The following is a 14239-nucleotide window of genomic DNA, read 5'->3' as shown; positions in this document are numbered from 1 at the left end:
TACCAAACGGCAGAACGACTGGTCACTATGACACGCACTGACCACCAGGGGGCAGACACTCAACGCAGGAGCTTCCCCCAGCCCGCAGGCCCCAGGTCAGCCAAGGCAGGTGCCAGCGGGGGGCAGGGCTGGCATGTGGGTAGTGTCAGGCCAGCCAAGGTGGGTGCCATTGGGAGCCCCCCAATCACCCCACAGATTGGTCCTGATCACCAGCCAGGCCTAGGGACCTTATCTGTGCATGAACTTCACACACCGGGCCTCTAATTTATTTATAACAATGGAATTGGTCACTAACTGTGGTGCTTTAGTGTGGGTCAGGCTCAAAACACTCAAAACCTGATTGTGACGGTGGTCAGAGGGATTGGTCTAAAATACAGAAGTGTGCCCAGCCGATGTGGCTCAGTGGTTGAGCATTAACCCATCAACCAGGAGGGCATGGTTCGATTTCTGGTCAGGGCACATGCCTGGGTTGCAGACTTGATCCCCAATGTGGGTCGTGTGGGAGGCAGCCAATCAATGATTCTCTTTCATCATTGGCGTTTCTCTTTCTCTCTCCCTCTCCCTTTTTCTGTGAAGTTAATAAAAGTATATATAAAATAAGAATTCTCCTCAAAAAAATGAACAAAGAAGTAAGGGTAGAGGACGCCCTGACTGGAGAGGGCGGTGGGTCTCTGCTGTGGCCCCACGTAAAAATACCTGGGGAGGTTCCATAGACAAGCCCCTCTCCTGCTGGGCTAACGCCTCCGGTCCTGGTGGGCCCTCTTCCAAAGTGATCAGAAGGTCTATGGTGATTCTGCTGCACAGCCGAGTCCAGCACCACCGGCTAAGTGTGCGGGATGCTGATCTCACAGGGAATTTTACATTATGACATTGCATCTAAGAGTTCTGTATGGTATACATTTCAAATACTTAAGTGAGTTCAAAGTGATTTTGTTTTGAAGCTGAGAATCATAGCTTTAAAAACACATACACCTTTCCAACCCTCCAACCCTCTCCACTCGCCTTCTTGTTAAGTAAAATGAATATTTTTTGTTCATTTGTTGCCCTGAAGGGAGCACTTTGCTGGGGCTACAGGCTCAAAGTAGTGCCCACAGAAAGCCGGGTGATGCGGGGGATGGCTGGAGAGGTCAGCCGTCACTCTTTGGATCACGTGTTGGAAAAGAGTAGGTTTGAAGTTGACAATCTCCGTTTCTCTATAGATAGAAGAAGAAAAGAAAGACAGGTTCCTTGCCTTCTGGGATTTTATAGGTTCCTAGAAAAAAAATGAGACATATATTCACAGAAATAGAAAATAAGATGGAATGTGATAAAACGCCAAAAGAGAAGAAGAATCAGAAAAATCAAAATGCGCTGGAGAGAAAACTTCAGTTTTCTCTGATCCGAGCAGAGTTGATCCGAGAGGCCCCCAGGTGGGTGGAGCTGGGGACAGGGAAGAGAGACCGGAAGTAAGGACAGCTTTGATGGAGCGGGTCTCCAGGGGTGCACACTCCAACGACAACCGGGACGTTAACTCGTAGGGACAGGACCAAAGCATTCCAAGTCAGAATTCAGGAGCACAGGTGAACGCTAGAAAGCACAGGCCTCTTCAAGAAACAGCAAGACCAGGTCTGGATGGGGCAGGAGCTGCGGCAAGGGGACCTGGGAAAACTGGCTGCAGGGCCAGGTCTCAGAGGCCCCGGGCTCCAAGGAGAACAAGGTGACACTTGATTTGGAGAAACTGGGAAACTCACGAAGACTTTTAAGCAGGAACCCAAGCCGGTGTGGCTCAGTGGATAGAGCATCGGCCTGCGGACTGAAGGGTCCTGGGTTCGATTCCGGTCCAGGGCACATGCCCAGGTTGCAGGCTCAATCCCCAGTAAGGGGTGTGCTGGAAGCAACCAATCAATGATTCTCTCTTTCCATTTATCTCTCTCTCATCATTAATGTTTCTATCTCTCTTCCTCTATATTAAAAAAAAAAAAAGACTTTTAAGCAGAAGAATGACTGATCACTCAGGTAGAAGTGGAGCAATACACGTTTCTGCCGGGGAAGGGGTTAAGCAGAAGAATGACCACTCAGGTAGGAATGGAGCGGCTGTAATGAAGGGGAGAGAAGCAGGTTCCCTTTGGAGGCTCCTGCAAGAGTTCGGAGAAACACGAAGAGCCTGACTCAGGGCTCAGGACTAACATGTGGGAAACACTCACTGAGAGAGAGGAGCTTTTAGTACAGGTCCAATCTCAACTGCGATAGTAGGATACATGCCTGCGAGTCAATATTAAACCACCATCCTGGGTAAGTGCGTCCAAAGGTCCCGAGCCTGGCAGAGTGGAGGTCTTAGGCTGAGTAAATGTTCCAGAAGGGATGCAGATAATTGCAGAGGTTCCTCTGCGCAATCATGAGGAAGGCCAGGGGCATTTGTTAAACAAAGGCCAGCAAAGATGATCTCAAAGGCGGAAGGCAGAGGACTGACAAACTCATCTGGGAGTCCCAGGAGAGATGATGGCAGGAAGCAGGAAGCCAGGTGGGGAGGGCTGGCGCAGTGGGTGCCTATCATCGCCTGAGGCACCTGCTGAGACCTAACCTCCTGCTCTGTGACTTCCCCAACCAAACCACAACCCCTCTGGCCTCCCTGCAGCATCTGCCTAACGATCCTGAAGTTCATTCCAACCTGTCCCATCCATCAGGAGGCAGGTAAACCAAGGATGAGCTGGCCAACATGGCTCACTGGTTGAGCACTGACCTAGGAACCAGGAGGTCACGGTTCGATTCCCGGTCAGGGCACATGCCCGGGGTTGCAGGCTCGATCCCCAGTGTGGAGCGTGGAGGAGGCAGCCGATCCGTGATTCTCTCTCATCATTGATGTTTCTCTCTCTTGCTGCCTTTCCCTTCCTCTCTCAAATCAGTAAAAATATATTAAATAAATAGGATGCGAGATCTTTGTCTTTTTCTTTTTTAATAAGAGTAAAATTAAAAGCTACGTTTTTTATATTTTATTGATTTTTTATAGAGAGAAAGGGAGAGATGGAGAGTTATAAACATCGATGAGAGAGAAACATCGATCAGCTGCCTCCTTCCTGCACACTCCCTACTGGGGATGTGCCCGAAACCAAAGTACATGCCCTTGACCGGAATCGAACCTGGCACCCTTCAGTCCGCAGTCCGACACTCCATCCACTGAACCAAACCGGTTAGGGCAAAGGCTACTTGTCAAGACCAAAGAAAATCAGGTACTTTGCTTTAGATGCAACCTAGGATCTACCCAACACAAGTGGAAGCGAACAGACTGGAGTTTCCGTCCTGGCTCCTCCACTTACCCGCTGTGTGACCTCGAGTAAGGGCTGACCTTACTGCACTCCCATGACCTCGCCTGTAGCATGTTAGTGAGAGGGACATGTAAGGTGCCTGCTGCAGGACCGGGCTCACCGTAGCAGTTCCTTTCTCCAAAAGATGGCTTTCCTCATATCTCCCCAGTCCCTGAAGGTTGTCACAACCTCTGTCCTTTCTCCTCTTCCCAGTCCTCTGCATCCTCCAGACCACACACCCCTGGTTGGTCACCTTTGGCTCAGTGCCGCCTGCATCCCCTCTGCCAACACCCCACTGGGAACCATCACTTGGCATCACAGACGAGATGAACAGGAGTTCAATCCTCAGACCCATGAGTTCCCATCTTGGCTTCGCACCCTGAGGGCGCTGGGCTGTCCAGCCCAGGAAGAGGCGGGAGCACATGGCTGAAATCACACACAAGTGAGTTCGCCTGCAATAAGAGATGGACCCGGGGCCCAGCCAGCATGGCTCAGCGGTTGAGCATCGAACTATGAACCAGGAGTTCACGGTTCGATTCCCGGTCAGGGCACGTGCCCGGGTTGCAGGCTCGATCCCCAGTACGGGGCGTGGAGGAGGCAGCCGATCCATGATTCTCTCTCATCATTGATGTTTCTCTCTCTTGCTGCCTTTCCCTTCCTCTCTCAAATCAGTAAAAATATATTAAATAAATAGGATGAGAGGTCTTTGTCTTTTTCTTTTTTAATAGGAGGAGTAAAATTAAAAGCTATGTTTTTTACATTTTATTGATTTTTATAGAGAGGAAGGGAGAGATAGAGAGTTAGAAACATCGATAAGAGAGAAACATCGATCAGCTGCCTCCTGCACACCCCCTACTGGGGATGTGCCCGCAACCAAAGTACATGCCCTTGACCGGAATCGAACCTGGCACCCTTCAGTCCGCAGTCCGACACTCCATCCACTGAACCAAACCGGTTAGGGCAAAGGCTACTTGTCAAGACCAAAGAAAATCAGGTACTTTGCTTTAGATGCAACCTAGGATCTACCCAACACAAGTGGAAGCGAACAGACTGGAGTTTCCGTCCTGGCTCCTCCACTTACCCGCTGTGTGACCTCGAGTAAGGGCTGACCTTGCTGCACTCCCATGACCTCGCCTGTAGCATGTTAGTGAGAGGGACACGTAAGGTGCCCGCTGCAGGACCAGGCTCACCGTAGGCCCTCAATAGCAGTCCCTTTCTCCAAAAGATGGCTTTCCTCCTATCTCCCCAGTCCCTGAAGGTTGTCACAACCTCTGTCCTTTCTCCTCTTCCCAGTCCTCTGCATCCTCCAGACCACACACCCCTGGTTGGTCACCTTTGGCTCAGTGCCGCCTGCATCCCCTCTGCCAACACCCCACTGGGAACCATCACTTGGCATCACAGACGAGATGAACAGGAGTTCAATCCTCAGACCCATGAGTTCCCATCTTGGCTTCGCACTAGCTGCACGGCATCATGGGAGTCAGTGAACTTCTCTCACTTAACTCACAGGCCGTGCAGTGGTAATGACCTCGCTTCCCCCCAAGGTGGTCAAGTTCCCGTTGAGTTTTGCATAGTAGATGCCACGCACACTGTCTGGCCCACAAAAAAGGGATGGATAAATGCCAGCTATGGTCACCGGGTTCTTTCTCACACGTGTCCAGTCTCCTCTCCTCCCCGCCCCCGTTGTCCCCATCCTGGCCTGACCCCTGTACACCTGATGTCTAAGTGGCTTCCTGGCTGCTCTCCTGCCTCCAGCCTCTCCCGACTCTAATCAAACCCACATCCTGTTGCCAAACTCGGCTTCCTCCCCTGCCCCTTGGGCCCCACTTCAAGAACCTGCTGAGGCCAAGCCTCCACCCACCCTTCCCCCACACCCTACTTCCTACCACTTCCAAAACACACCCTTTCCACTCTCATCAGCCAGCCTTTCTCCTGCCACCTGAACTATGCCACGCTGGTCCACCCTTCCGAGCCTCTGCTTCACACAGCTCCTCCCGGATGCCACCCTCCGCCTGCCCTGCACCTCTCCAAATTCGACCCCAGCCTGCAACTCCTGCTCAGGTTCCACACCCTCCAGAAAGCCTCACTGGCCTCGCCTCTCCTCCTGCAGTTCTCATCACACTCAGCAGCTGTTTCCCGTGGGCCCTCAAGCAGTGCTGGGGGCACCCGTGGATGGGAAGTAAATATCTGGAGATCAAGGGAGTCCAGTTGACAAGTGAGGAGCAGGATGGCGGAGACTGAGTCAGGAGACAAATATATTAACGGTTGCAATGAACTCATGTTTGTAATTCCTCTTGTGAGAGCCCAGGGTGACTCTGGGCCACAGAAAAGCCCCTGGTTTGCTCGCCATTCCTCTTGGATTCATAAAAAATAATCCCTTTTTTAAAACTAGGATTTGTTTTTTCTAGCTGCTGGAACGTCACACATTCGGATGTTCATTGCACAACCAAGTGAAGGTTCCAAGGAGTGATTTATAGGCTCATCAGCCCCTCCCCCAAGCCTCCTCCAGCTTCCCAACCACTCAGAATAAACACAGAAGTGAAAACCAGGCTTGCTACGCACATACAGTTCCAAGAATACTCAGTTCCGCACTGAAATTCTGGAACTTTCACTGCACCCAAGGACTTTAAAAAAGTGACAATGTCCGGGTGCTGTAGGCTAAAAAAATAAAATAAAAATGACAATGTGCCCTGGCTGGTTTGGCTCAGTAGACGGAGCGTCGGCCTGCTGACTGAAGGGTCACAGGTTCAATTCCAGTCAAGGGCACATGCCCAGGTTGTGAGCTTGATCCCCAGTGGGGGGCTTACAGGAGTCAGCCTATCATTGATGTTTCTATTTTTCTCCCTCTCCCTGACTATCTGAAATCAATAAAGATATATTTTAAAAAATTAAAAAGTAACAATGTGCCCTGGCTGGTTTGGCTCAGTGGATTGAGCGTCGGTCCGGGACTGAAGGGTGCCAGGTTCGATTCCCATCAAGGGCACGTATGAAAGGGTCCCAGGTTCGATTCCCGTCAAGGGCACGTATGAACCTTGGTTGTAGGCTCCCCAGCCCTAGTCGGGATGCATGCAGGAGGCAACCAATCGATGTGTCTCTCTCACATCGATGTTTCTCTCTGTCTCTCCCTCTCCCTTCCACTCTCTCTAAAAATCAACGGAAAAAATATCCTCGGATGAGAAGATTAACAAAAACCAAAATAAATAAACAAGTGACAACGTGCCGATTTTCCACAGACAGCACAGAGACACGGGGCTGTCCCCAACTTTGTCCTGGATCCCACCTTGACCTCCCCGACCTCAGAGGGGACCCCCACCTTCTCCCTATGAGTTTCAGCCTCTCACCGCTGTCCCGAAGGGTCTGGGTCAAGTCTTCCATCAGGGCCACTGTGTCCTCGCTGCTTTCGGGCCTGTGTTCCTGCAGCCAGGCCTGGATTTCCCTGGGCATCACGGTCAGCATCTGCTCCTTGGTGTGCACCTCTGGCCTCAGCCAGCGCCGACAGAGCTCTCGGAGGCGGCCGAGGGCCTCCTGCGGCCCTCCAGCCACCTCCTCTCCGGGGCTGCCCTTGCCGGCGTTCTGGGGAAAGGGCTCGGACTCCGGGCCATCCTCCTGCAGCACTGCTTCCTGTACCCAAGAGTCGTCCTCCAGGATCATGGTGGTGACCTCCGCCTCCTGTTCGTCTTCCTCTTGAGGGACCTGGGCCAAGGGGCTCAGGGGAGTGGCCACTCCGGGCACCTCTGCAGCCATCACCCACGTTCCCGGGACAATCGTGCAGGCTTCTAGCCTTAAACTTCAGTCTGATCCAGCCAAGCTCTCTGAGAAGACACGTCCCTCCTTGAATTTCAACCAGTAGCCCAGCTGAGAAATGAGAAAGAGAACCGGGATCAGTAAGTAAACGGTCCCAAAATGATCTAACCCACAGCAGCCCAGATCAGGCCACCAAGTAATTCTTACGTCCACAAAGCAACAAGTTTCCTGTCCCTCTTAAAGGCAAAATGGCTTATTCCTGAAAACCTCTCTCTTTCTCTCGATGGCGAGAGAAGTTAAGAAGAAGCATACACACAAAATATACAGCATTTTTCTTTCCAAAAGACCGAAGCATGAGTGTCAGAAGTCCTGGCAAGAATCCAGGACTGAGTTATCCTGCCCTAAGTCAGTTCAGACTCGCTGCAGAGTGAGTGACCTTGACCTCGCACACTCAAATCAACCTCAATGACCACCACTAAGCAGAGATAATAACATCATCCTTCTTATTTTACGGGGATATCTTAAGGATTAGCAATGGCTCAGATGTCAAGAGACTGAGCCTCCCTAGAAGGAAGACAGTGTCTCTTTTTTTTTTTTTAATATATTTTATTGATTTTTCACAGAGAGGAAGGGAGAGAGATAGAGAGTTAGAAACATCGATGAGAGAGAAACATCGATCAACTGCCTCCTGCACATCCTCCACTGGGGATGTGCCTGCAACCCAGGTACATGCCCTTGACCGGAATCGAACCCGGGACCTTTCAGTCCGCAGGCCGACGCTCTATCCACTGAGCCAAACCAGTTTCGGCGGAAGACAATATCTCAACTGCATGATTACCATATTTAAAAGTATGAAGTTTTGCCCTAGCCAGTTTGGCTCAGCAGATAGAGCATTGGCCTACGGACCGAAGGGTCCCGGGTTTGATTCCAGTCAAGGGCATGTACCTCGGTTGCAGGCTCCTCCCTGGCCCGGGCCCGGGTCCCGGCGTATGCAGGAGGCAACCAATCGATGTTTCTCTCTGTCTGTCCTTCTCTCTTCTACTCTCTCTAAAAATCAATGGAAAAACATCCTTGGGAGGATTTAAAAAAAAATTTTTTTTCATGAAGTTCTAAATGTTCAGACTCTTCCATCTAGTCTTGGCTTCTCAGGAATTTTTCTTTTAGAATAACTATCTTTGTAAAGAGAATTTTATTTGCAAGGACATCCAACTATAGCATTCTAATTGCAAAAAAATAAAAATTAAAAAATGGACACATTAAAAATCCAGCAGTCAGGGTACGGTTAATAAATTATGGCACATCCATAGAGTAAAATGTATTAAAAACGATGCTGATGTTATGATGGCTACCTTGGGGAGGTACTGACTGAGAAGGAGCTCAAAGGAGCCACTTTTGGGGTGCTGGGAACGTTGTTATCTTGATTTGATGATTGCTGCACAAAAGCATAAATATGAAATTTGTGCACCCTGCTGTGTGTACTTTAAAGTATTTTTAAAAGTATGCTGACAAAGGTTATTAATTATTAAAGATTTAAGATATCTGCAATATGAAAATTAGGAATAAAGACAAAACTAGCAAGGCTTTTTTTTTAATTTTTGTGAGTTTTGGGGTTTTTTTAGCAAGGCATTAAAACTACAGTTATAGTATGATCCCAATTCCCTTTAAAAATGAACACACACAATGCCAAAACCGGTTTGGCTCAGTGGATAGAGCGTCGGCCTGCGGACTGAAGGGTCCCGGGTTCGATTCCGGTCAGGGGCATGTGCCTGGGTTGCGGGCACTTCCCCGGTGGGGGATGTGCAGGAGGCAGCTGATCGATGTTTCTAACTCTCTATCTCTCTCCCTTCCTCTCTGTAAAAAAATCAATAAAATATATTTTAAAAAAATAAAAATAAAAACAAATAAAAATGAACACACACAAGACTAAAAAAAAAAAAAGAGCTGGACGGAAATTCTACAAGATGTTGAGAGCAGTGAAATTACAAAAGATTTAAAGACTATAAAAGCAATGAAAAATTATTTTTTAAAATCAATATAACATACTCAGATAACACCACCTCCCCCCAAAAAGGAAAAGCTTTAAAAAAAAATAATAAAATCGGAATGCTAGTGGGAAAAGCGAAGTTCCCAATGTGTATTTACAAGGACTAGAAGAAATAGGGTAACAGGACTCTTACTCAGAAACCCGGGGAAACTGCTCCTAATAAGCCAAGTCTCCCTGTGACCCGGGCCAAGACACGCCCCCTCTGGGCTCAGTTTCCCCACGTGCAAACCGAGGCGCTGCGCGGGTCGGCGGCCAGTGCGCATCCAGTCCAAACCCTGCGCCCCGGTTGGATATGCGGGGAGCTCAGTGCAGGGAGAAGAGCACGAGCGGTTCGCCGGACGGACCAACGCGTACACCGAGACCCCCGGGTCCGCGGAGAGCGCCCCCCACGCCCCTCCCCCAGCAGGCTGCCAGCACTGGCTCCAGGCCCGTTATTCCCACGCCTCGCGCTACCCTCCTGGGTCGCGAGGCTCCAGGCCTGTCTCTCCGGGCTCACCTCCCCGGGGACCAGATCCTGCTCCGGCGGCGGCTTTGTGTGCACAAGCGCCCGGGGCACGGCCCGGCCCCGGGAATCGCGACGGCTCCGGCCCAAGGGGCACCGAGAACAATGGACGGTAGAGACCCGCCCCCAACCGCTCTCATTGGCTACCTAGAACGGCCCTTGAAACTCTGCTTTCCTATTGGTAGATACGGTGTCCAGCCGGCGGCGGGAAGGAGGGCTAGGCCGAAGGCATTGTGGGAGATGTAGTCCATCCAACCAGACCACCCAGGCTGCAGGCCTGGGAGAGGCGTTTGGGGTTAAGAATCTGGGGCGGTGCTCGAGGGCCAGAGGCAGAAAATCCGCGGGCTGGCCCTCAGGACTGCAGTGTTGGCCAGAGCTGTGACCTGGAACAGGTCATTACGCCTCTTTGAAGCTTTCCTATATTTGTCTATAAAAAGTGAAAGTTAGATGAAGGGACTTGAAGGTCCTTTCCAGCTGTGGTTAAGGCCCTGGACGGTCAAAAGCAGCCCTGAAGGAGAAAAAGCATCTACATAGTAATAGCCCCCCATCGCCCCAGCCCAGCACCCCTCCCCCAACTTGAAGATGCACCTGGCTGGTGCATACACCCTTTTTTTAAAAAAAAAAAACATATATTTTTATTGATTTCAGAGAGGAAGAGAGAGGGAGAGGAAGATAGAAACATCAATGATGAGAATTATTGATCGGCTGCCTCCTGCACGCCCCCCCACTGGGGATTTGAGTCCACAACCCTGGGCATGTGCCCTTGACTGGAATCGAACCATGACCTCCTGGTTCATAGGTCAATGTTCAACCACTGAGCCACACTGTCTGGGCCACAGTGGCTTATTTTTATAGCATAGATATGAGCTGGTACTTTTGTATTGTTCTTCCTGTGTCTAGAATGCCCTGTCCTGTCTCTTCGGCCAGGAACTCCCATTCTTCCGTCTGTTTCCATCAGCAAACCCCCAGAGATACCGCCCTCAGCACACCTTTCCAGGTCTCGCTGCTGTCAATGGGAGGTGGACCTCTATCCTGGTGTTCCCACGCTTGGGGTGCCTGAAGATAAGGCTTGAGGATAAGCGGAGGCTGTATGGCAAGTAAGAAACTGCCTGGAAGTCCAAGGGGAAATATAAAGATGGAGAGAAAGACACTCTTAAAGATCTGTGATAGATGGAACAATCGTGCGTGTTTGTACAGAGCAATTACTGGAGGCACACACAAATGACTTCATTTGTTGTTTTAATTTTCATGGAAATTTCATTTCATGGAAATTTAATTTTCATTTTGTGAATGTTTAATAAAGGTTTATGTTTATTGGCGTTTTTAATCTCATTTTCTATGAACAGATTGTTCCTATAGTCTTCCTGCTTTTAAAATTGTATTTATCCAGCCCTGACCGGTTTGGCTCAGTGGATGGAGCGTCGGTCTGCGGACTCAAGGGTCCCAGGTTCGATTACGGTCAAGGGCATGTACCTTGGTTGTGGGCACATCCCCAGTAGGGAGTGTGCAGGAGGCAGCTGATCGATGTTTCTCTCTCATCGATGTTTCGAACTCTCTATCCCTCTCCTTCAGGTACACACACACAATGTAAGAGATATGCATAAGACTATGCTCTGCAAAATTCCCCAGGGCAGAAGTAAGTTTCAAAACAATTGTAATGAGCTGCATGCTCTTCCATCATGCTGTTGTAGTTTCAATCCGGGATCTCTGTAGTAAAAAATTTATCTTACTCAAAGAAAGGTTTGGCTTTTTTTTAAATAATATATTTTATTGATTTCTTACAGAGAGGAAGGAAGAGGGATAGAGAGTCAGAAACATCGATGAGAAACATCGATCAGCTGCCTCCTGCAGCCCCCTACTGGGGATGTGCCCGCAGCCAACGTACATGCCCTTGACCGGAATGGAACCTGGGACCCTTGAGTCTGCAGGCCGACGCTCTATCCACTGAGCCAAACCGGTTAGGGCGGACTAGTCTTTTTATAGCTCCTGAGTTTTCTATGATTCTTAGAAAGTTCTCTGCCGCACTCCAAAGATTGAGTTTCACTCATTTTTCACTAATTATAAGCCCTTTAATCCAAGTATAAACATGCAAAGCAAGGTTCCACTGTTAAATCTTACTGTCCCTCTTGGTGTCTTGATTTATTAGCCCAAAGTGACCACGTGCAAACAGCGCCACCTCCAGGCTAGCCTGAGGACTGCACTAAGTGCTTAAAGGCAGAATTGCCCAACCCTACCTCCCCCAGCACCTCTTGGTAGTCAGCATTCCTAGAGTGCAAGATATCCAAACTGTTTGAGGATGATAATTCCAGGAGATAATCATGTACTAATAAAGATTAGTTTCTCCACTTTTCCATCCTCACTAGAGATGTAAATTTACATAAAAGACAAGATATGTTTGGCTAGGGTTGGGGTGGGGAGATAGCTGACCCTTTCCAGCAGCCTAGGAGTTCACTTACCTTTGTTTGTATCTACCTAACCCAAGCCAACCCTAGACCACGAGACACCGACACTATCTTGTTACAGGAGAATTCTGAAGTCAGCCATCTCTGCCCTGTGCCTGATTCTCTAGGAAGTTGGTCCTGGCCAATGTCAACTGTCCCAGGTTTAGATAGAGTCCAGGGGTCCTCAAACTACAGCCCGCGGGCCACATGCAAATACAAATATTGTATTTGTTCCCATTTTGTTTTTTTACTTCAAAATAAGATATGTGCAGTGTGCATAGGAATTTGTTCATAGTTTTTTTAACTATAGTCCGGCCCTCCAATGGTCTGAGGGACAGTGAACTGGCCCCCTGTTTAAAAAGTTTGAGGACCCCTGAGATAGACAGTAAGACACAGTTAAGACCAATTTCTGGCATAACCTTGTCCCCAAACTGCCAGAACTGACCAGCAGACCTTAAGCGACAGATGAGTGGATTACTCTGACACACATTTCTGTGAAAGAGAGGGCTAAGGGACTGCCTGGCTAGAGGAACTGGACAGCCCCATTAGCCTGCCTCCTCAGGCTTTTATTGTGACAACAGCTTGAACTCAAATTAACCTCTAGACACAACCAGTAGGATAAGTATCCTTGAGAAAGCACCTGCTTCTACACAGTCGGGTCTAAAGACTAAACAAAAAGATTCCAGTAAGACACCCGGCGGCTCGGACTTGTTTGGAAAAGTTAAGGCAGGAACTGCCGCCTTCGGCAAGGTCCCCCTAGAGGCCCCCAACCTTTTGGAGAATCCTTCTTCCAGACTTTCCAACCAGGTCCCGTGCTTCCCCACACCAAGCCAGAGCCCTACGACCAGCCTAAGACAGTGAGCAAGCCTAGGACCACAGCCCCACTCCCCGAGTGGGACTCCTCCTGCAATTGATTCCTTTCACCAAGCCACAGGGTGACAGAGGCTCTGTTCGGCCAGGGAGTGGTCATGCTTAAAAGCTTCAGAGACCTGCCCTAGCCAGTTTGGCTCAGTGGATAGAGCGTCAGCCTGCGGACTGAAAGGTCCCAGGTTTGATTCTGGTCAAGAGCACATGCTTGAGTTATGGGCTTGATCCCCAGTGGGGGACTTGCAGGAGGCAGCCGATCAATGATTCTCTCTCATCATGGAAGTTTCTATCTCTCTCTCCCTCTCTTCCTTCCTCTCTGAAATCAATAAAAAATATATCTTTTTTAAAAAAGCTCCAGAGAACTACTCTGGCTAACTTAAGTAAAAGACTACCAGGGCCCTAGCTGGCTTGGCTCAGTGGATAGAGCGTCGGCCTGTGGACTGAGGGGTCCCGGGTTCGATTCCGGCCAAGGGCACATGCCTAGGTTGCGGGCTCAATCCCCGGTGGGGGGTGTGCACAAGGCAGCCAATCAGTGATTCTCTCTCATCACTGATGTTTCTATCTCTCCTTCTCCCTTCCTCTCTGAAATCAATAAAGAAATATATTTTAATCGGTGTTTCTAGCTCTCTATCTCTCTCCCTTCCTCTCTGTAAAAAATCAATAAAATATATTTAAAAAAAAAAAAAGACTACCAGGGAACTCACAAAGTACCTGGGAGATGAAGGATCAGGCTTGAGAAGTTGGGAACCAGGAAACAGAGTAAGGCCCCAAGAACCACAGCAAAAATCTTGCAGCAGCCCCGGCCAGTTTGGCTCAGTAGATAAAGCATCGGCCTGTGGACTGAAGGGTCCCAGGTTCGATTCCAGTCAAGGGCACATGACTGGGTTATGCGCTCAATTCCCGCCATGGGGACGTGCAGGAGGCAGCCGATCCATGATTCTCTCTCATCATTGCTGTTTCTATCTCTCTCTCCCTCTCCCTTCCTCTCTGCAATTAATAAAAATACACATTTTAAAAAATCTTGTAGCAGAAACAGTCCAGCCTGCCCTCCCGTGGGTCCTGGTGCAAACAGCCATCTCTGTCTGCCTGCCTTCCTCTCAGAGTTCAATTCCGGGAAAGAGCATTTGGTAGGCCCACCCCATGTAAAAAGAAGCTAAAACAGGATTTTATTATTTTTTATTTTTTAAATATATTTTATTGATTTTTTACAGAGAGGAAGGGAGAGGGATAGAGAGTCAGAAACATCGATGAGAGAGAAACATCAATCAGCTGCCTCCTGCACACCCCCTACTAGGGATGTGCCCGCAACCAAGGTACATGCCCTTGACTGGATTCGAACCTGGGACCCTTCAGTCAGAAG

General features: G+C 49.3%; 1 protein-coding gene across 3 annotated transcripts in view; it reads right to left on the bottom strand.

The window, feature by feature from the left end:
* ZSCAN2 (zinc finger and SCAN domain containing 2) overlaps window positions 1-9777 on the bottom strand; it is an 18996-nt gene extending 9219 nt beyond the window's left edge. Inside the window, exons 1-3 of one of the 3 annotated variants that reach the window (XM_006769592.2) lie at window positions 9566-9777; window positions 6623-7136; window positions 898-1193 (exon numbers count right to left, since the gene is read on the bottom strand). In XM_006769592.2, coding sequence (XP_006769655.1) covers window positions 1147-1193; window positions 6623-7025 — 450 coding nt within the window. In that variant the 5' untranslated portion in view covers window positions 7026-7136; window positions 9566-9777 and the 3' untranslated portion in view covers window positions 898-1146. Of the gene's footprint in view, window positions 1-897; window positions 1194-6622; window positions 7480-9565 lie in introns of those variants that run through there. The other 2 variants (XM_006769590.2, XM_006769591.2) reach the window with 2 other exon arrangements.
* Window positions 9778-14239: the final 4462 nt, after the last annotated feature.

Source organism: Myotis davidii, unplaced genomic scaffold (assembly GCF_000327345.1).
Source record: "Myotis davidii unplaced genomic scaffold, ASM32734v1 scaffold324, whole genome shotgun sequence".
NCBI lineage: Eukaryota > Metazoa > Chordata > Mammalia > Chiroptera > Vespertilionidae > Myotis > Myotis davidii.
This window is presented reverse-complemented; position numbering and strand designations above follow the sequence as displayed.